Source organism: Lepidochelys kempii, chromosome 8, assembly GCF_965140285.1.
Source record: "Lepidochelys kempii isolate rLepKem1 chromosome 8, rLepKem1.hap1, whole genome shotgun sequence".
Classification (NCBI taxonomy): domain Eukaryota; kingdom Metazoa; phylum Chordata; order Testudines; family Cheloniidae; genus Lepidochelys; species Lepidochelys kempii.
In genome coordinates this window covers 52998147-53021395 of record NC_136387.1, presented here as the reverse complement: position 1 = coordinate 53021395, position 23249 = coordinate 52998147, and the positions used below count along the sequence as shown (strand labels likewise).

Genomic DNA, 23249 nt, shown 5'->3' with positions numbered 1-23249 from the left:
GGGAAGTCAGTAAAAGCACGGAAGCAAAATAAAGAATAGCAAAAGAGACTTTAAGTGAGAGCAACAAGGGTGGGGGTGGGGGGGGAGAAAATAATGGAAAAGGAATAGATAGAAAATGGAGAAAGAATTGAGCAAAAGAAGGGTCATATGGTGACAACGATGCTGATACTTGGGAAGAGGGACAGAAGGGAATTTCTTCCCACCAATCCACCACAAGGACTACTTCAACAAAAAAGAATGGAACCACTAACTTAAATGGCCCCATGCAGGCATTTGCTGTTGCTATTGTCTAACTGGAGATAGTTTTAGCAAAACTGAGTTAAAGTAGACTGCTTAGCTAATTATTTTATGCCATACAAAATTAGGTTCAGTTTTATTTTTAAAAACTCTTCTGCTTGGTTTTTTACATTAACAATACCAGGATGTCACTTACCCCTTTTTACTGAAGAACTTTGACAAGCTCTTTAGAGGACATCATAGGAGACTGAAACAAGTTAAAGCTCTCCCATATCCTAACTAGAGGGACAATACACACACACACACACAGTTCCTTTTCCATTGGTACTTTAAATAAATATGTACAATATGCACAAAGACCACATATCTAGACACTATGCTAAAAGTGTCAAGAGAAAAAAGTTACAGCTCCCAAAGTTTAATTAACACATTAGCGCTAGCTTCCCACTACATCTTCTCCACATCCCTTACCTTGTTATTTTTAAATCCCTATTTACCAGGTAGTACACTAAACAGCTGTGAAGACCAAGGAAATACAAGGAGCTAATTAGAAGGAATGTAGGAGTAGACTGGTGAAGAGAAAAAGAATGGAAAAAAATACATTTGACACTTGTGTTTTTCATTGTAGCCTTTTCCACAACAGGTGAATAGGTAAATTAGTACTGTGGAATGATAAGAAAAGATACCTGGGAGCTCTGATTTTAGAGAAAAACAGAAAATTCAAAGACCTTACTTAGTCTTCTGGAAGAGAAGAGAATGGAAAAATTAATCTTAAAATAATGAATAATGCATAGCGGTGATTAAATTTCCAGTGTACTCTAAGAAAGTGACCAAACAGTTGTTAGCAATGCCCCACCCTTCTTTCAACTGGTAATAACATCAGTTTAACTGCAAGCATAGATGGGATGGAATTGTTTGACACCATTACAGAAAACATGACCAAGATTAACCACTTGACCATATTAGCATGTTTTTCCTGGTTTATATATACCTAAAAAGGTGAATAAAGTCATAAACTGTATTAAAATAGGGATTAACATAGAAATGCCATTATAGTTAATGATACATTCTCACCTTCGATATTGCATTCAGTTTTAGTCACCTAACTGCAAAAAAGGCAAAAAGATATGAGGAGGGTAACAAAACTAGCCGCTGGGGCAAGCAATTTAAAGATTAGGATTATTCTGTAGTTCTCTTACAAAGGAGATGAAAGATAAATGTAATGAGTTTCATCAAGAAAGTTAGTTTTATGGGTAAGCACTTGATTAACAAAGCCTACTCCTATAATGCAACCAGTTTAAAGCTGACAGAATTTTTTACATAACGTTATCAAGGGAACTCATTGCCAGTGAACAGATACAAATGGCTTAGTAAGAAAAATATTAAAATAATTCTACATTTATACAAATAAGAATGGCATCCCAATTGAACACAGGATAAATGTTAGAGGCTCACTTATGCTTCAGGGCACAAACTGGGATCAGAAAATTATCCCAAAGTGCAACATTGCAGAAATTAGACAGACACATTATGGCTATTTTATATGTTCCTGTCCAGCACTTCGTATTAGCCACTTCTGGGGATTGGAATTGTCATACCAGAACACAGTACTATTCTTAACTCAAGAAGGGGTCACTTCCACCACTGAATGATTGAGTGTTCATATACACAAGAAGAAAATAGCTGTTACAAGCCTCACACTATAGAAATATCCTTTTATTGTTCTAATGATTCAGTAAACAAAGCTTTAGAGAGCTGGAAAAGCAGAATTTTCTGCAGCCAAGATCTTGCTTCCCCTTTGGTCTATTAAGCCTGTCAGTTTCAGCAGATAGGCAAGGGGAAACTGTGCTTGGTACTCAACATCCAGTAATGCAAGTATGATTCAGGGTCACAGCTTGCTTACCTTCTATAGAAGGGGCCTGGTCCTGAGCTGCATACAGCATCTCCTTGAAAGCCTGCAGCAAACAGAAAAAATTAAACCAGTCAGCACAAAAGACTTAAGTCACTCTGATAAGCCTGTTTGAAAATGAGTAGCAGTTAAAGTCTAATTCCTCAAGACTGATATATAAAGCTATGGAATATGAGGTCACTGCAATTATACTTATTCCTGACAACAAAGGAAATACACAAACTACGTATTTACTAACAGCTTTGCCTAGAACCAGTTGCCTTGCTGTCTAAAAGACTACCCTGACAGCAGGTGTAAATATGCTCTTTTGGAAAAATATTTCCAATTAGGTAGGACAGGATTTTACTAGAGAGAAACCCGACAATACCAGAGATTTGGTGTGACGTAACAGGGATCTGTCATGGCAAAGGAAGAAAGAGCCTCAGGGCCTGCTTATCAGTATTGTGAACTACTGAAAAATATACACTTTTATTTAAAAAGTGAAAACCACATGACAAAAGAAATCATCATATTTCCCTTTTAGTCTTCTCTTGAAGTGGAGACTAAAAGAGGAAAACATTAGTTCAGATGAGGATCGTTAACCAGCACTCCAGAACCATAGTGTCTCATGCTCCAGAATTCAAGGGATCAAATAGCTCAGGAAACCCAGTACACTAGTTTTCTAGTACAGGAAGCAGTTTCACAAATCAAACTGGCAGAGGTCACACAGTTAAAGATATACTTTGGGCAATCCATTCAACTGCTACATGCACAACCTGGGTTCAAGAGTGGTATTCAAACATCCCAAAAACCTCATGTGTTCCAAGCCCAGCATGTCAGTTACAATCCTTTTTATATGATGATTTTCAGTTTGTTACTGAAGCAATACCAACAATTCAAGAGTGGGTTTTATAGTCTACACTCCTGCTTACTACGCAAGTGCAAATAAGAAAGAAACAGGATGAATAATGGTGAAGCCTAGACTGGTCATGCTGGACCCAGAAACCGCACCATTGCATATGTTAAGGCAAACAATGCCCACTATATAGCGTGCATGATGAATGTGAAAGTGGTAGAGATACAGTTGCTGTGCAAACCATAACTGAATTTTCAGATTTGTGAACCTATCAACATCTAAACCAGAGGTGGGCAAACTACGGCCCGCGGGCCACATCCCGCCTGCAGGACCAGGAGTCCTGCCCAGCTCCTGGCCGGGGAGGCTAGTCCCCGGCCCCTCCCCCTTCCCCTCAGCGCAACACAAAGCCAGCCCTCTAGCTCACCGCTCCTGCCAGGCAGTGTGGCTGGCTCCAGCATAGTAAGGGGGCGGAGGGGTCCCAGGGGGCAGACAGGGAGCAGTGGGCAGTTGGATGGGGCAGAGGTTCGGGCTGGGGGGAGTCAGGGAACGGGGGTCAGGGGCTGGATAGGGCATGGAAGTCGAAGGGGCCTGTCAGGGGGCGGGGGTGTGGATAGGGGGCAGGGAAGTCAGGGGACAAGGGAGTTGGATGGGTCGGGCGTTCTGTGGGGGTCAATCAGGGGACAGGGAGCGGTTGGATGGGGCAGAGGTTTTGGGGGGCCATCAGGGGACGGGAATGCGGGGGTTGGATAGGCATGGGAGTCCCAGGGGTCTGTCAGGGGTGTGGATAGGGGTCGGGGCAGTCAGGGGATAGGGAGAAGGGAGGGCTGGATGGGGGTGGGGTCCCTGGGGGGCAGTTAGGGGCAGGGGCCAGGCTGTTTGGGGTGGCACAGCCCTCCATACAGTTTCGGAACCCCGATGTGGCCCTCAGGCCAAAAAGTTTGCCCACCCCTGATCTAAACCATCATGTTTTAACAAGAATTGCATTGTCTGGTTCCATTTTAGGATATTTAAAGTGTCCAGCCTGTCCTTTTTGGCTATTATCCTAATCCATCCTGAGAACATGTTCTACAAACCTATTTCCTGCAACCAACAAGATACAAACCCCAATCCTTGAGCCGCATGCCAATTCTCCAAGATCAAGACACTGCAGCATAATTAGCAAATAGTAGTCAAGGAAAAAAGCAATCTGAGCAATAAGAGAGAAAATCAGAAGAACTGTGGTAACGGTGGTCATAATCTTGCAAAGTAAATACAAGGTCTAAAGGACACATCTTTATTTCAGGATACCACAAATGTCAAGTTAAACAGACAGTTTTAGCCATCTCCCAAAGGTCTGATTCCTGAATCCACACAGAGGTCTCAGCATGGGTCACTTGAATAACTGTGTTTTCCTTCTTAAGACATTGTTTACTCATCTTCTCCATGCCAGTCAACCTTCCCCCTCCACTGTTTTCTTTTTTAAACATTCCCAGGAAATACTTGGCATTTGAATCTGCTTCTCCACATGACTTGCTAGTTAGCTGCATATGACCTAAGTTCCACAGTCTATCAAGTGGCAAAAGTGTTCTTGTTTTTCCTCCTATTAATCTTTGCCTAGCTATAACTTTTTCCATGCACTAAAACATTCACACAGCCCATGAGAAATATAAAGTATAAGAAAAAAGGCTAGTTGAAATCTCCTTCTATAACAGGGGTGAGCAAACTTTTTGGCCCGAGGGCCACATCAGGGTTCCGAAACTGTATGGAGGGCCAGGTACGGAAGGCTGTGCCTCCCCAAACATCTTGACCCCCATCCCAACCCACCCCCTCACACTTCCTGCCCCGACTGCCCTCCTCAGAACCCCCGACCCACCTGACCCCCCCGCTCCTTGTCCCCTGACCGCCCCCTCCCAGGACCCCCCACCCCTAGCCGTAATGAGTAATGAAACAAATGTAAACCAAATAATCCTTGCTACAGCAATATTAAATCTTCTCTAATAATCCAGGTGGGGGGGAGGGTGGAGCATTACAGATTAATAAAAGGAGCCCCTACTGTATCTTTTCTCTTAGGCCTTGTCTACACAAGAGAATTTTACCAATAAAATTCAATCAGTTTAGAAGTTCATGAAGTTAAACCAGTGCAAGCCCGTTTTGTGTACAGTCAAGTCTGTCTGCATGCCTTATTACGATTTAGCTTGAGTTGATTCCTACCAATTTAAGCTCACGCAATAAAAGACACAAACCCTTTGAAATCTAGACATCTTTACTTTTTTCTTCCTGAGCAAATTAAATTGAGGCCCCAGAAAACTAAGTTGGATAGGAAAGGACGGTGACGACTAAAAACTACTAACCTCTAAAGGAGGTAATCTTTTTACAGTCACTTTACAACTGAATAAGGTGAAATCTTATTCACCTTATTCAGTTGTAGTGCTACTCTGCATGGCTCTGTCTACAGGGTACTGTTTCACATAAATCAGTGGTTCTCAACCTATTTACCACTGTGGGCCACATATGCAGCTCTCTGTGTGTTATGTGAGCCACAACCGCACAATATATTTACTACCTGTACGGCCCTGAGCCTGTCACATGGTCTACAGCCATGTGCTAATTGGGCCGCAAGTGGCCCGTGGGCTGAGAACCACTGACAGATCAAAAGTGACCCTGGAGGGGAAGCAACTCATGTCACTCAAACTTGTTGATTAAACCATACTGTTGGACTTCAAGTGGATTTGTTAGAAATAGAATAAAGGGAGTCACGTCTAGCATACTACTGGAAGGAGTGCATCCATGATGCAAAGCCTTACAAGGGAAGATGTGAAGTGGGGAAAAATAAAATGCTCCTCGGGTCTATAAGAGGAACCAAGAATGAAGAGTGCTTATATTCTTATTTGTTCAAGGAAGTCTAAATCCCTTTCTTGAGCTAGCTTGGATCCCATCTGGGCTCAACTAGCTTTCACACTGCTAAGTATAAGGGGGATTTTTGGAAGTGAAAGGTTAAATTGATTTAGCATTAATAACTTAGCCCAAAATTCTTGGACAAGTTGCACTCATCATAAAGCTCAAAAGAGCATGAGGCTGGAAAATGCAGAATTTCTTTAAAATCTGTGAGACAAAGGTGTTCTAAAGGAATTTTAAAATCTGTAACATGTACGTATTTTCTATATCCATAGTTTCAAGATTAACCTCTAGAAAATATGCAGTGCAGTGAAAGATTTTAGATCATCAGCCTTGAAAACTGGGGGGGTACCAATTGTCAGTGGTACTGAACTGAAATATGTAAAAACTGGAAGCTGCATAGCAGCAGATTCAGTCACTGTTCACCTGGCCTATATAATTAAAAAGATCTAGAAGTGAAAGGCTCAATGCCCCTTTACCAATCACCTGAGCCACCCCATGCCAAGATTACAAACAGGGGTTTTCTTAAAATCAACTGAGGGGTGTTTGATTATTTTTAAACTTATCCTTGTTACGTCTAACACCTAAAATTACTAGATCAAAGGTGTTTTTTTTTATACTTTGTGTTATTGACAGCAATTTTTATCTGCAGTCAGCTTACCCCATTTGGATCTCACACAAAGAAGAAAGAAAATCCTTTACAAAATAGGAAAAATAAGACAACAAAGCCAAAACTGACAGATTCAGAGGCAGGAGCTCAAATTAAAGTAAGTTTACTACACGCTTTTTTAAACTGACTAGATTTCAAATTATAACGTTCCTTAAGCATGTACACGGACAATCTAGAGCAGTGGTTCTCAACCTTTCTTTATCCAGAGATCCTTAAACTTAAACAGACAAATCTGCGGACCCCCAACCAGAGATGATGTGGGGGGAGGGGGTCACATCACATCCCCCTCCCAGATTTCTTGCCTTCCATGTGGCCCTGTTCTTTGAAGGGCTGAGGTAGCAGGGCACAGCAGTAGTGTATCTCCTTGGCTAGTTGCTGCCTGCTCATGGAGTCAATGGCTGAGAGCAAGCCCCTTCTGATGGCAGGGGGAGATCTCTCTTCTGCATGAGACTGCAATTTTTGGCTGCACCTATCCTCCTAACGCAGATAGGCTGGACAGCCCGCTGAGGTGAGTCAAGAGTGGAGGTGGCTCTACCTCCCTGAGTCCCACCAAACAGCATTGAAGCCCAGTCCTTGATAAATCCCGTGAAACCTGCTTGCGGACCCTGGGGTGCCGCAGGCCCCCTGTTGAGAACGAGTAATCTAGAGGAACAAATAATGAAATAAAAACAACAGGTGTGTGTCAGGAGGCAGAAAATTTAGGTCTAAAGTGAAATTGGCCCTGGCCCACCAGTTATGAAGTAGAAACTACATATTGAAAACCAATTCTTGCCAACCTCTCCTTCCCTTATATGGCTTAATCTCAAAGGGTAAAATTTTCACAAGTGCCTAATTTAGAAACTCACGTCCCATTTTCAAAAGGGACTCAGACACTTACAGCCTAAGTTCAACTGAAACCCAACTGAACTTAGGTCCTTTTGAGAATTTTACCCATAGTCTCCAATGGTATCAGTATCTCTTGTCCCAGTTGTTGTTTTCCTCCTTCTCACTTCCTAGATACTGCAATTTCAATCTAGCCCCTTTTCTTACTGGAGATGAACTGACAGAGCTACCAATGCAAAACTTTTCAAAAAAAAAATAAGTCAACAACCTCCTCTCTTTGATATGATACAATGCACAAAAGAAAGGTTTTGGGGGCATGGAGCACCAAGGAAATTGGGCATGAAGAAAAAAATTTTGACTGAAAAAAATTATTAAACAAACAGGTAAGGAAATAGAACCTCACAGCTAGGTAACCAATTCAAATCCAATCCAGGTTAATTTTGGTTGACATGTGTTGCCATAAGCCTCAATCCAGTTTTTAGTGGACAGGTGTGTGCAGCACAACTGACATCTATGCTTGGCAATCTGAGCAGAGAAAATAAGGATTGAACAAACATGGAGAGACAGATGGTCTTACCTCTAGAGGGATCAGGGTTGAGGCATACTGGTGGACAAGCTTGATCTATCTCAGATACATCTGTACTGTGGATAAACAGATGTCCAGTGCTATCAGTCTAGAATTTTTCACCACACCTAAATGTACTTAATTATGTCATTAAATGTTTCTTAATAAAGAGCACCCCAGTTATCAGTACTGTATCTCAGATCCACTCAGTTCTTGGAATATGTTAGGGACAACTTTCTGTTACAGAAGGTGAAGGGAGTAACTAGAGGAATAGCAATTTTAGACTTGATTCTGACTAACAGGGAGGAACTGGCTGTGAATCTGAAGGCTGGAGGCAATTTGGTGAAAGTGATCATGAAACAATAGATTTCATGATTCTAAAGCAAGGAGAGCAGCAAAATAAGGCTAATGGACTTCAAAAAAAAGGAGACTTTAACAAACTTAGAACTGGTAAGTGACGTTCCACTGGAAGAAATCTAAGGGGAAAAGGAATTCAGGAAAGCTGGCAGTTTTGCTAAGAAACAATATTAAAGGTACAACAGCAAACTATCCAACGTGAAAAAAAGATAAGACAACTAGTAAGAGGCCGATAAGGTTTCACCATGAGCTCTTGAATGGCCTGAAAAATCAATAAGGAATCCTATAAAAAGCAGAAACATGAACAAACTGCATTGATGGAGTACAGAAGAATACCACAGGCATGCAGGGACAAAATCAGAAAGGCTAAGGCGCAAACTGAATTTTTGAATCAACGACAATAAGAAGAGGTTCTATAAATACATACATTAGGAGCAAGAGAAAGACAAAGGGAAGTATAGGTCCATGTCTTAGTGAGGAAGGAGTGCTAACAACATATCAAGAAGGCGAAGGTGCTTAATGCCTATTTTGTATTCATTAAAAAGGTTAACTGTGACCAGATAATTAACACAATTAATATTAACAAGAGGGAAGGAACAAGCCAAAATAGGAAAAAAACAGGTTAAATAATATTTAGATAACTTAGATGTATACAGATCAGCAGGGTGCGCCTGATGAAATTCATCCAAGGGCACTTAAGGAACTAGCTGAAGCAATTTCAGAACTATTAGCAACTATATTTAAGAACGCATGTAGGGCTGGTGAGGTCCCAGAGGACTAGAGAAAGGCAAACAACGTACCTATCTTTAAAAAGGGGAACAAAGAAAAACCAGAGAACTATAGATCAGTCAGCCTAACTTCAATATCTGGAAAGATACTGGAACAACTGATTAAACAATAAATGTATAAACACCTAGAGGATAACAGGGTAATAAGTAATAGCCAGCATGGATTTGTCATGAACAACTTATGCCAAACCAATCTAATTTCCTTCTTTGAGAGGGTTACTAGCCTAGTGAATAAGGGGGAAAACAGTAGATATGATACACCTTGATTTTAGTAAGGTTTTTAACAGTCCCACTTGACATTCTCATAAGCAATCTAGGGAAATGAGATTTATAGTAAATTATTAATAGGTGGGTGCATAACTTGTTGAAAGACCATACTTGAAGAGTAGCTATCAATGGTTCACTGTCAAACTAGAAGGATGTGTCCAGTGGGATCCACTAGGGGTCTGTCCTGGTCCAGTACTATTCAATATTTTAATTAATTACTTGGATAATGGAGTGGAGAGTATGTTTATAACATTTCCAGGTGACATTAAATTGGGAGGGCTTGCTACCCGTCAGAATTGAAAATGATTTTGACAAATTGGTCTGAAATCAACATGATGAAATTCAATAAAGACAAATGCGAAGTACTACACTTAGGAAGAAAAAAAAAATCATATGCACAGCTACAAAATGGAGAATAAGTGGTTATGCAGTAGCATAGCTGGAAAAAAATCTGGGAGTTATCGTTGCTCACAAAGTGAACATGAGTCAACAATGTAATGTGGCTGCAGAAAACGCTTATTCATTCTGGGGTCCCAGGAGTGTCATGTGTAAGACACGGGAGGTTACTGTCCCACTCTACTTGGAACTAGTGAGACCCCCAACTAGAGTACTGTGTCTAGTTCTAGGAGCCACTCTTGAGGAAAGATGTGGACAAACTGGAGAGTGTCCAGAGGAGAGCAATAACAATTATAAAAGCTGTAGAAAATCTCACCTACAAGGAAAGACCAACAAAACCGGCCATGTTTAGCCTTGAGAAAAGACAACTTGGGTGGGTGAGGGGGGGGGGGAGAAACTGATAATCTTCAAATATGTTACATTGGTATGTTATATGTGTTATATCAGCTGTTATAAAGAGGACAGTTATCAACGGTTTTCCATATTCAATAAAGGTAGGACAAGAAGTAATTGGCTTAATCTACAGCAAGGGAGATTTAGGTTAGACAGTAGGAAAAATGTTCTACCTGTAATTTAAGCACTGGAATAGACTTCCAAGGGAGGCTGTGGAATCTTGTCATTGGAGGCATTTAAGAACAGGTTAGAAAAGCACCAGCCAGGGATAGTCTAGGTTTACTTGGTCCTGTCTTAGTGCAGGAGGCTGGAGCAGGTCTCTCGAGCAACCTCCTAGCCCTAAATTTCTATGAAGGCTCATTCAGGATACATCTTCATTTTCTGTTTTTTGTATCTCTTATAGAAAATATCTATCAGAGGCAAGATGCAACATTAATCTGATATTTTTAGAAAACAAAGATCCACTTGAAATTTTTAGCCACCACTTGGTTACATAATTTTCTAAATTACTCATTGAACTTGCAACTTTGTTCTCAAACTAAACTTCAGCCATTTTTAGTAAGAGGATCGTTAACTGGTGTTCAGATACAAGGACTAAATCCTTTGGAACTGGGGAACAAATAGAAGAGGTAGGATTGGACAAAACAGCAGACATTAATATTACTCTGCTACCCCACTTCAAGTTGTTTCAGCTTCTATGAGCCAAACTAAGACAAATACATGATTTTAGAACTCTTTTCCTTTCAAAAATTCTCTTATCAATTTATTTCTACTGTGAATATTAAGATGCGAAGTCCCCCAGAAAAAACAAGAGCTCAAGTAGCAGGGAATGGATTTTTTTTTAAATCAGCCATTACCATTTCAGACAAAGTTGTTGCTGATCATGAGTTTCCTAAAGTTCTCTGTTGTCTATCACTCATTTCAAGTTGGGGAGAAATGAGACATATCACGAGCAGCAACAACTGTTACTGAAGTCTCTAAAAACAATTTTATCCATGTATGCACCTGAAAAAAACAGACTTGATCTCCATCAGGTCAAAACGGAAACTTCCAACAAATCCCATGAACCAGATTTCAAACTACGTAATCAGCAAGACCTTTTGAAAGTTGTGATAGCTAATACAAGACTGTTTTGAAAGCACTGAAACACTGAAAGATGATATTGAAAGAAAGAGCCTCCCTAAACTCGGAAAGAATGAAAATGCAGAGTTTGTGCAAACACAAAAAAATACAAATTCCAACAACAAACATCACTGAAGGCACTAACAAAGAAGAATTCAAAATAGGCTATCGTATCACTGAGCGTGAAAACACAAGCATCTGAATGAGGAAAGATATCATACTAGGATATTAACATTTATTCACTCTAGAGTCTAAATTCGGGAAGATGCACATAAGAGTAGCTTCACTAACTTGCCTACCAGTCTTACCTGAAATATATATGAAGAACAAAAGTAGATTTTCCAGTAGTGTCAGTGTTAGCACTGAAGCATTAGTAATTTATTCCTGCAAAGCTTTGAGTAACAAAGGATGTTAGCGTTCAGAAGACTTCATGCCAAATACTGCCATGAATATCTGTGCAGAAATCCAACTGATAGATGTATTTGCACGCACAAAGACCACTGGAATAATTTAGTCCATTTTTTTGTTTCTTTTGCAAATATTATGCTGGATAATAATTTTATGGGATTCTTGCTACTTGGTTAAAATAGATTTCAAGAAACCCTGAGGACTGATATATACTGCAAAGCATTATTTTAGATGTACTCAAACCTTTAAGGTTTAATAAATTTTAAATGCTGAACCTTTCTGTATTGCCTTTCCCATTTGTTCTTTTAAAAAACAACATTCTATACCCCAATTTAGGATTAGTCAAGGGATAATTTTACTGCTTTCATCATAAATTGATGTAATAAAATCTGAAGAAAAATAAAAGCTATTTTCTGCAAATAATCCATGATTAATAGAGCAGAACCTTACGTGAATTGTGTTCATGAAGATTAAGAGTCTGCAACTTAAGTGGATTAATCCTAAAATCAAGTATGAAGCAGACATATACAAAGCAAATTTCCCCAGAAGGCCTCACTAACCTTAAAAAATTAAGAAACTGTTGCTATAAAAACCATAATGTTCTCAGGCATTCAGGTAGATTTTTATATTCACCACAGCTGTCCCTTCAGTTCTGATCTTTAGGAGCCATACTTCACTGAGAGGCAACTCTGAGCCAAAGAGGTTATATATTCCAAGCCTCCACATGTAGAGAACTGACAGTGGTGCTGAAAATCACTTGCTCACAAGAAGCTGTAAAAACACCACCAAATTTAATAAGAACCGTAATCTGGGCTCTTGCCAGCGTCCCAGAACTGAAAGAACATAAAACAATACAGAATTACGCATAACTCTATACTACAGTTCCATAGCCTCTATATTTCTAAATTACGTAAAGTTACCATAAAAAGAAAATACTACAAGGGAGAAGTAATTCTCAGCCTCCCGCATACCATCAATCACATATTTTATATTATCACTGGTTTCTCCTAATAATCCCCACTAAATGTTTTTAAATAACTTATTTATTCCTCAAGCTCCTAAACCCAGCTCATCTGCTATCAGAGAGATTATATGCAAAAATTCAATGCTGCCCCTTAATGTTACAGCTATTACTTCAAATTGCTTTTACTCAAGCTCTATGGATGGCGTGAGCTCCAGTCTCATTCTTAACATGTCCCTACGTGTATAAACATATTGACTTTGCACTGTGTTCCTGTTGAGTATATAAATGGAAACCGCTGGATGCTAGATAATGTTGCTGAACACAAAAATAATCTCTTGGATCCAAGTGGTTATACGGCAAATTATCAGTATTTATTTAATACAACCCTTAGAGCTCATTGGGTATTTTTCGGGTTACAGTCCTTCACTCAAATATATGCAACCAAAAAATATACAGCAATGTTTATTTTTTAAAAGTATTGATGCCATATAAAGGCTTAGTTATTTAAATGGCCATGACAGCTATTTGTTTCCTCCAAGCCTCAAAAATCAAAAAACAATCACAGTCCAAGTTTCAAATTTATGGACAAAAGCTACACCAGCAAAGACATTTTAAATATTTTGTATAATTGTAACATTTTATTTTATATATTTGGAAACAGAAGTCTTTCAGAGCATGCTCCTAGGCTATCTCCATGTCAAGTTTCAATCCAGTTAAGAGAGCCCCACGGTATGCTGTAGCTCACGAAAGCTCATGCTCAAATAAATTGGTTAGTCTCTAAGGTGCCACAAGTACTCCTTTTCTTTTTGCGAATACAGACTAACACGGCTATTACTCTGAAACCTGGATAGACATTTACCACACTGATCAGGGCTGGGGTGAACAGGGACGAGAGTGATGGAAAGCCAGATTACCTGAGAGTTGCCAAAAAGAGATTCGGGCTGATAACAGGCAGGGTGACTGATAGGAGGCCGATCAGAAAACATTTCCAGCAGGGCACAGGGGATGATGGGATGAAAGGAGAGCCCTCTGGGCTGGGAGAACCCCAGAAGCAGAGGGCGTGACATGGGATGCTAGCGGAGAGCCACGCCAAGGGAGGAAATGCTGGATTCGGGGTTCCCTTTGCGAAAGCCCTGGCAGGAGGGCATAGGGTGACTGAGACGCCTCGACAGGCTAAGGGATGGGGAAGTGAGGTGATAGGGAGCTGCCCCGGTGAAAGCCCCCGGGAGAGGCTCTGGGATAAGGAGCCGCTCCTGATCAGAGAGAACCCGGGGCAGTCACCTCCGCGATGACCGGGACCCTCCCTCAGGCACACCAGCGGCCGGGGATCACACAGCTGGCAGGCAGCCGAGGGGGCCGGGTCGCTGCTGGGGGCCGCGCCGCTGAGCCCAGCTCCTTCTCACAGCTCGCTCGGCGGCGAGGCCCTGGCTCCCCGCTGCGGGGCGCCTGGAGCCCCCCCGCCCCCCGCCCCGGCGGCAGCGCTGCTCCCGGCGCCCCGCCCGCCCCTCGGGGCTGAGCGCGCCGGCCCGGCCCGCGTACCTCATACTGGATGTACTGCTTCCGCCACTCGGGCGTGATGTGCGCGGAGAGGTGCTCGGCGAACTTCATCCTGCCGCCCCTACCCGGCCTCCGCCGCGCTCACTCGGCTGCCCCGGAGCCGGCTCCGCGGGACCCTGCGCTGGCTGGTGCTAGCGGGCCGGTGCTGCTGCCCCCGCCGCCGCGCATGGGCCCCGCTCCTCGCTCCCGCCGCCCGCACTGCGTCCCCTCCTCCCCGCCCGGCTCGGGTCTCCTCAGCGCTGCCCTGCCGCCCACTGCGGCCCCGCCGCAGCCGCCGCCATCTTTCCCTCTTCGCTCCCCCCCCGTTCCCCCTACCGCCGGCAGGACGTCATCGCCATGGTAACCACCGCCCACCTCCTACGCCGCAGCGCGGAGACCGGCCGGGGGCGGGGCCTAGAGCCAGGGGGCGGGGCAGAAGTAACAGCGAGCCCCACCCTCTCCGGTACAAACGTGGCTTGAAAGCGAGGAGCGCGGAGAAGCCTTTGGGGGCGGAGCTTTTCCCCCTTCGCTCCGCCCACTCTCCACCCCCGGTCAATGCGGCAAGAGGGTGTTGTGGACGTCGGGGCCGTACAGCTGGGCACAGTCGTGCCAGGCAGGTGCTAGAAGGCAGGGAATGCTGCTGCAGGCCAATGGTGGTAACTCCTCCTCCAAGAATGGACTGGTTGGCACTGCACAGCGCACGAGGGTGATGAGATGCTTCAGTTGAGAAAGGGAGGTTGCACGGTTTTGGACAGTGTGAGCTAGTAGCTAGTGCCAGACTGGGTTACATGTAAGCAGGAGTCCCTGGTTTGGCCAGTATGAGTGGGCTGGGGACAGTGGACTGAACATGAGACAAACAAAGGTCACCCCGTTCCCATTAGCCGGTGTGGAGGGCAGGCTTGGGTCATGGGATGAGCCACCATCATAGTGCAGACGGCTACCTATGCCATAGTGTCTGTGCATGGCGAAAGTGGGAACCCCCTACCGGTATATTATGCCTAGGACTGTACTGAACATTATGCTAGACCAGAATGGACTTTTGAGACACACAGTATCAAGTGGTTTTCCTGAGGAATCTCTACGGGGAGGAGAATGCAAATTCCTCACCCTCTTGGTTATGCAAAATCCCAGCCTTCTGAAGCTATACCCTGCGGAGGGCTGATTACTGATTCCCACAGTCTCAAGATCCAATGCTCAAGCTGTATAAAGGAAAGAGTAACCTATTCAGAGTTTGTTAGTTCTGAGGTAGGGTATTCTGAACTTGTAACCACGGAAAAACCCCTTGGTGGGGTTTGAAGGAGTGACTTCTATCAGAATCCTTGTTGGAGTTGAGGGCTAATCTCCGGTAAGCTTGTTGGCGTAACTGTACATTCTTTTATTGTTTTTAATATGCTTTCTCTATAAAGCTTTCACCTTAAAAATAAATGTGCTTGCTTATAAGAAGTTGTGTGGTAACTTGTGACTGTTAGCAATTACAGCTATTCATAGCCTTTGAAGAGAAAGGAAAGTGCAGACCCTGACTTGTTTAGGCAGTCTGGCTTGCTGGGAGTATCAGTGTAGGAAGGGAACTGTGCAGTCTGGGGGGAAAAAACCCTGGTCGGAAGGGAGAGAGATGCAGATCTCTGACCAAAAAAGGTGGCAACTGAGGAGCCTAGAATGGGTGCCCTCAAGACACCACAAAAGGGGAATACAGGTACTGTTGTCCTGAACTGTGACAAAAAAGACAAATCAAACCTCCTGCATTTAAGTGCTGTTTTCTTTTACCTAAAAAATGATATTAACTTGCTACAATCATCTATAAAAACAAATATTTCCTCCTAGTAAATTTACATGCACAGTGATTAATGAGGTTTTTTGTCATCAAGAGAAGAAAGCAGTATAAGTCATATTTGGTTTGAGCATTGGCCTGCTAAACCCAGGGTTGTGAGCTCAATCCTTGAGGGGGCCCTTTAGGGATCGGGCCAAAAATTGGGGATTGGTCCTGCTTTGAGCAGGGAGTTGGACTAGATGACCTCCTGAGGTCCCTTCCAACCCTGATATTCTATATTTGCATAGTCTCTGCTGGTTAACTGAACAGCTAGTAGTTCACTACTAACATGGAAAACTTCAGTCTTAAATCAGCTTTTCCTTTAAAAATACAGTATACTTTGGAGAGCCAGTTTGTTCTGTGATATAGCAATAGTTAACAGTCATCTTTGCTCCTAGGCGTATTTCCTCCACTTTGACACTGACTCACTCTGGAATCTCTAGCAAATCATTTAACCTTTCCATTACTTACCAGCTTTATAGGGTGTTGCACGACTTAATTAATGGTTGTAAAGTTCTTCAGAGCCTTGAGTGAAAGGTTCTATGTAAATGCAGAAATTATAAGCATATTATTGAACATACCCGAGTAAGCTGTATATTATAGTAACAAACCCACATCCTGGAGCATTATTGAATTTTATATGACCGTGAGCAGAAAAGTACTTTATCTTCAAATTTCTTTTCATATTTCATGTACAGCAAGGTGCTGCTCTCTCTCTGGTCCTAATTCGTCATTCTGTCTGAGCTGAGCTTGGCACTTAGAACGGGGGGCTATGTGCCTAGCCCCAAAGTTAGTTACAGCAGCTTTGGGATGGCTATAACTTGAGTTCTGAGTGCAGTAGCTTCCTATGGATTGGGGTCCCAGGCCATCCAGCATTTGGCAAGTAGGCTGGTAGCTTTAGCAGGACCCAGGGCTAGACTACAAGTGCAAGCAGATTAGCTCTAGATGATCTTCACTTTGCCGGTTCCAGTCTCACAGTGGGTAAGGTGACCAGATAGCAAGTGTCAAAAATCATGACTGGGAGTGGGGGGTAATAGGTGCCTATATAGGAAAAAGCCCCCAAAATTGGGACTGTCCCTATAAAATCAGGACATCTCGTCACCCTAACAGTGGGAGACCAAGTGGGGTGAGGGCAGAGCCACTGTTCCTTGTTCTACCTGTCCAGGGAGGTGAGTTGGAAGGGGACAATGTATCTCTGAATGCTGGGAATGCCCTGTTATTTTTACAAAATCCAGCCTTTTGTCTTGCTTTTGTGAACCCTGTAAATTGGCCATCTGAAGCAGCTGAGCTCATGCAATTGATGACGAGTGGGCTGAGCACACAAGCCTCAAGGACCCACCTCACCCCTGCATGTTGACATCTCCTCCCACACCCACCTTCCAAAGCACACACCACACCCCCACATCACCTCCACAAAAGTTGCTGAAGCAGCCTTCCTCCACACAACTCCTCATAGTCAAATCCACAGAGTGACAGGAAAAGAGAGGGAGGGGCTGTTGGGCTAAGGAGACAAGCCTTTGTCCCTCACCCTCCCTCCTAGGCATAACCCCCCAAAGTGCTGCCCCCCCCTCCCTATGCATCATCACTCCTACCCCATTTGAAAGGTGTCTTGGCTTTTTAATTTGAAAATATGGTCATCCTAGGTGAATTCTCCTGCCCACCCCCGTTGCACCAAAGAAAGCCTATAGAAGGAGTGAGGTCAGGACCATTCTTCTAGCCCTTTCTAGCCTGGGGAGGAGGATGAAGAGCCTCCCTGGGTACCCTCCAATCCATGCAGCACTAGTGTGAATCAGTAGGGGTGGGGTACATGCATGAGAGGGAAAGAGCATGTGTGTGAGATGGGGAGAGCTGTGTGTGAGTGTGAGAAAGGAGTATTGGGGCTATTGGGCGGGGAACAGATTCAGAATAAGGGAGGAGACAGATGGAAAGAATGAAAGAATATGCAGGAAGGAGGAAGATAGAAGAGAATGGTGGATGAGGGAAATTAGAATGAGGGATAAGACACTGCAGAAAAATGGAGGAAAAGGAAAGTTGGAATGAAGGAACAGAAATAGTAAAGGAGGAGGAAGAAAACCAAGGGAAAGAGTGAATTAATTAAATATCTTTAATGCCCAAGCATTACAATAGACAAATACTTAATACTTGTGCAGATCATAGACATCTACCACAACTGCCTTCAATTTACCAAAGCTGTTTGTGTGTGATTGTGACCGAATGTACTGCTGTAGTCACATGCAACACACTATTGTAATAATCTCTGTACAAAATATGCCTTGTGCAATATCATTTGAAAACGAACAACTCACTGGTCAATAATATGGTGAAATGTGTGTAGCAACATTATAATGTAAAGCTATGAACATAAACAAAAATTATGACTGAAATTTGTTTACCAGACAAGTCTGGGGAGGGGGGTAAACCTGTTCCTCAGAGACAAAGGGCAAACTGACACCTCTAGTCAGTTGTCATCAAAGTCGATTGGCTATCACCGGTCTAGTGGCCATTCCTTGGCAACAGAAGGAGACAGGAACAGATTGATTTGCATTTTAATAAACAACATGGAACCTCTTTCACCCCGAGACTCCATGTTTCCATCCTCACAGTGAGAGCAAACTTTACCTATTCGCTCTTTCTTTCCTTTCCCTTTCACCTGAGAAGACAAAGGAACCAGCTTTTGGACTTCGGGAAGGGTCCCGATTTGAGAATTTGGTCAGCCCTGTTGCTCTGAACTTTAAGAAGAAGTGAGAATTTCACCTTGAACCAAGCCTAGTTTGTTAAAGTTCTAGCACTAGAAAATGTTTTATCTTTATTTTCTTTGTACTCATTTCTGACTTTAATGCCTTTATACTTGTACTCACTTAAATAAATTTGTTTTGTTCTTTAATCAAATCCAGTGCTGAGTTTAAACTGAATTGTTTGGTAACTCCAATTTAAAGTAGCAAACTGTTGTACACTGATCTCTTACAGGGGCAATGGACCTCTAATATTTGAACTGTCCAGGAGAGGGCTTGACAGTGCAACACACATATTTTGGGGGAAAATTGGGACTGGGAATATGCTGGGATCTCCCTATATCTAGTAACCAAGCCTGCTCAAAGCCGGAGTGTGGCTAGTGTGTTGTTGATAAACTGTTGGGGTCAGAGTTGTTGGACCAGGGCTGCAGCTATACACAGACACTCAGGGTGTGACTTGCATGCTTGCAAGCTGTGTGTGGGCAGCCCAGTTTGGGAGCTATAGCAGCAAAGCATTGTGAGGCCTCCCCAAGGTTACAGGGCAGATGCTGAAACTGACACAGCCCCTCACTGGTCTGGATTGCACCCTGGGATGATATAGTAACGACACAGATTGCGCACAAAGGGCTCTGGTAAATCGAGGGGAGTTCTGCTACGTGTTTGAGAACCATGCCAAAGACTCTGTCTGGGCTGCTTCTGCCTACCTCTCTGGCATTTGGAGAAAAGTGATTAGGACTTGAGAGGAGCAGGGAAGCAGTTGATTCAAGCAGGATAAAGTGTGTCAGGGTAGTGGAAGGTCTATATGGGAAGAAGTGTCACTGTGTTGTCAGCCGGTCAAAGGATAACTCAGTCCTGCCCTTAGAATGGAGAGGATATGGGAAACAGCCTTTTGATCCCTCCTGACCAAAGAGAAGATAACAAGGAAAGCCCAAAGTCCAAGCCGAGAGCAATCCCTGTGTGTACAAAGGCACTGGCGGCCTGCAAAATACAAATATTCAAAGACTATGAAGCTCCCAATACGGGATGCATTAAAACACTGAGGTCCAGACCCTCGGTCCCGCCCTCCCCATCCAGTTGCTTTGCAATGCTCAGGCAGCACAAAGCAGACAGAAAACAGCCCTAGGGAGTAACTAGCCTGAGCTGCTTGCATAAGGGAATCCCTGGGTTGTGTAATACCAGTGTAGCAGCTCAGTGCCACCTGCTTCCCACTCTCTACCTGCAGCAGAGGGTGCATATCCGGGGCAGACCAAGCACTGAGAGGTATATGGCTGGAGTACATGGTGCACCAGCTTTCTTGGGCCAGCGGACCCGTCATTGGGACTGTTGCTGCTGGTGTAATTTACATCTGCTCTAAGTTGTTCCAAGGGCTAAACAAGCCCGGCTACTTCTCAGATCAAGGGAGATAAAATGATGGCGTAGGGCATAGTTCAGGCAGACCCAAGGATCTGGGCCACTTAGTCAATTGTCAGAATAAATATTAATGGCACTAGAGGCAGGATGTGGTCAGAATTCAGTTCCTGAGATGACCCCGTCTCCCCTGCTGATAGGGGTTGAGAGTGCTGTGGTGAACCGAATGCTCATCCCTGAAGGAGGATAGAGGGCATCCCACTTGAGTGATCCTCTCCAGCTAACCCATGAGCCTGGTGGACAGGTTCCATAGGGAAGAGCATCAATCTCTTCTTGGTCTAAGGGATAGACTGGCCTGATACACTGATCTACAAGAAGAGCTGTTACAGCTCAAAAATTCTCTCCCAAGAAAAAGGGGGGGTGGGGGGAGAAGAAAAGGTATGAAGTAGCACGGCAATCAGAGGTGGATTAAGGCCTAGGCACTGCACCCATGTCAAGGGTCCCAGTTCCTGGAGTCCTGTGGTTACTTATTATCTTAGTTTTTCAATCCTGAGAGCATTCTGCACCAAAAAATTAAACATTCTTCACACAGTATTTTAAAATTCTGCAAATTTCTGCAATTTTATTTGTTAAATAAATGTGGAGGTTCCAGCATGGCATTGGGGAGCACAGGCCACTGGCTGCACAGAGGTGGGAGATCACTGTGCAGCTCCCCCCAGGACACAGACTCAGCGGTGAGGCTGCATCCAACCCCGACACAGCACAAGGACCAGGCCTGCCCCAGAAACACCCAAGGGCCCTGCCTCTCCATGCCAGGTGCACCAGGTGTGGGCAGAAAGGCTCAGCAAGGCAGGATTCAAGTGCGGAGGGATTTAGTGTGGGAGGATCCAGGTGTGGTTAGAGAGGGTTCTGTGTGGGGCAATTTGGGTGTGGGCAGCTCAGTGCGGGATCAGGATGCACAGGGGCTTGTTGTGGGGTTCTGGTGCAAGGGTAATGGGACTCTGCAGCGGGGTCCAGCTGAAAGTGTTTGGGGCTCAGTGGGGGGAGTCAAGGTGGAGGGGGATAGAGCTTGATGAGGGGGTCTGGGTGTGGGGAGCATAGTGGGGGGGGGGTCCAGATCCTGGGGGAGTAGGGCTCAGTGGAGTGGAGTGGGGATCCAGGTGCAGCTGGTTGGGGCTTGGTAGGGTGGGGATCCAGATGCAGGTGACTCATTGGGGTGGTCCAGGTACAGACAGAGTGGAGCTTGTCAGGGGGGGTTCTGGGGGCAGAGTGGGGAGTGAGGCCTGGCAGGAGGGTCTGGGTATGAGGCGGTCTGAATGCATGGGGGTGGGTAGATGGGGGAACTGCTCCCTGTACACTGACTCCTCCCCCTGCAGCTGAGGAGTAATGGGTACAGGAAGCATGGGGAAGCAGTTTGCAGAGCTTTGGGGGAGAAATCTGGGGGTGGGTCTGACCTGGCCATGGATGCCATGTGGAGGAACAGGAAGTCCTGTCCTCTCCAGCCCAGCCAGTCCTAGCAGCTGAACCCAGCACAGGGAAGAAGCTACCAGCCTCCCAGTCCCATCTCCTACCCCACTGTGATTTCCCTCTCTGTCCGCTGCCCTAGGCACCCAAAACATACTGCTGGGGAGGGTCATATTACCACTCTTGTGGCTTCCCTTTGCTTCCCCGTCAGAAAGACATTTTTCTGCAAGGAAGCAAAGAAATCGGCGGGGGAATCATAGAATCTCAGGGTTGGAAGGGACCTCAGGAGGTCATCTAGCCCAACCCCCTGCTCAAAGCAGGACCCATCCGCATAAATTCTGTGCATGCGCAGTGGTTGCAGAATTCCTCCAGGACTGGAATAGTTTTTGTTAAAAACAAACAAAAAAGCAAGTTTCGAGCCCATAGTGTACAGAAATGCTTGAAAACTAGAGTTGGTCCAAAATAAATAAATAGCCTTTTTCCAAAAATAAAAATGTTCATGAAAAAATGTTGTGCTTCCAAATGTCCCATTTTCCATCAAGCTCACAAATAAAAAAGATTCAGTTTCCATTTTCTCCTTTCTTCCCCCCCCCTTTTTCCAGTGGCAAAATAGGAAATGGTTTGGAAGGGGCAGGGGAAGAAGTGCAGGTGGAGGAGGGTGAGAAAACACTTCCAATAAAAATATGAAAAAATTGAATAGTTAAAAAAATTGTTCCTTTTTGAAATCCGTAGAATGAAGGGGGGGAAAGGGGGGCTTCCTTCACAATGATTTTTACCATTTTATCTCCAGTTTTATTGCAAAGGTGAGCAGAGTGTATCCGAGGGAGCACCATCAAGCGGACTCTGTAGAGAGCCTGAAACAATAACTCTGAAAGGACAAACTCTGAAAGGTGTGAACTGCACCATGAATCCCAGTGGGGTGTTAAATCCAAGACCCACTGCTCTAGCACAGAGAGAACCGTGTGTGTGACAGGAGAGGAGGACCCAGCCCCAAGCCATACAGATAAACCCTGTGTCATGTGCAGGTAGGCTGGCCCTCTGATCCAAGCTGGGTTCTACCTTGCCCAGGACTCGGCAGCTAGCTCTCAGCCTCACTGATGAGCTGGTGATGGAAGGGCTAATGAGTGACTGCAGCTGGATGTCATTGGGCTTAATTAGACAGACTGCCCCCAGCTATGGTGGTAAAGTAATGAGAGCACCAGTTTGGAGAGAGGTGCCTGAGGAACTGAGGCTAAGGCACTCACAGGATGGGTGGGAAAGAATACCCCTGAGTTAGAGCCTGCAACAGGAGAAAGGAACCTATGGGGAGCAGTGTAGGCTCCTGTGGGGGAGAGAGAGGGCCTACAGGGGACTGGGACATCCTCTGAGATAAACTGCTGGAGTTCCTGGCAAAGGGAAGCAATGGGGGAAAAGCAGTTTAAGGGGATCTCTCTAGGGGCCCGGACATGGAGGATTTCAGTTGTCCCTGAGAGGGACAGAGGAATTATAAGCCTGGATGCTGTTTGTGAACTCTAAGTTGGACTGTTAGTGTCACTTACCCCATAAGGGGAGTGAACTGTTCTGTGACCTGGCTGGAGGGATGAGCTACAGAAAACCCAGAGAGAGAGAAGATGCTAGCTAGGACTGGCCATTATGGGGCCAAGGAAGTGGCTACCAAGGAGGGTGCAATAGGTCAAGTCCCCTGCAAGGATGTGTCCAGGCCTAATGGGGGCCTGAGAGGTGAGGATGTGTGCTCTTACTCCCTGAGTGCTGGAGA

The 23249-nt window shown here is 44.4% G+C and overlaps 1 protein-coding gene across 2 annotated transcripts in view; it reads right to left on the bottom strand.

The window, feature by feature from the left end:
* Positions 1 to 14462, bottom strand: part of XPR1 (xenotropic and polytropic retrovirus receptor 1) — a 242870-nt gene extending 228408 nt beyond the window's left edge. For both annotated transcript variants that reach the window (XM_073356577.1, XM_073356578.1), the window contains exons 1-2: positions 14147 to 14462; positions 2141 to 2192 (exon numbers count right to left, since the gene is read on the bottom strand). In XM_073356577.1, the coding sequence (XP_073212678.1) occupies positions 2141 to 2192; positions 14147 to 14215 (121 nt within the window). In that variant the 5' untranslated portion in view covers positions 14216 to 14462. The remainder of the gene's footprint in view (positions 1 to 2140; positions 2193 to 14146) is intronic.
* Between the last annotated feature and the right edge of the window lie 8787 nt (positions 14463 to 23249).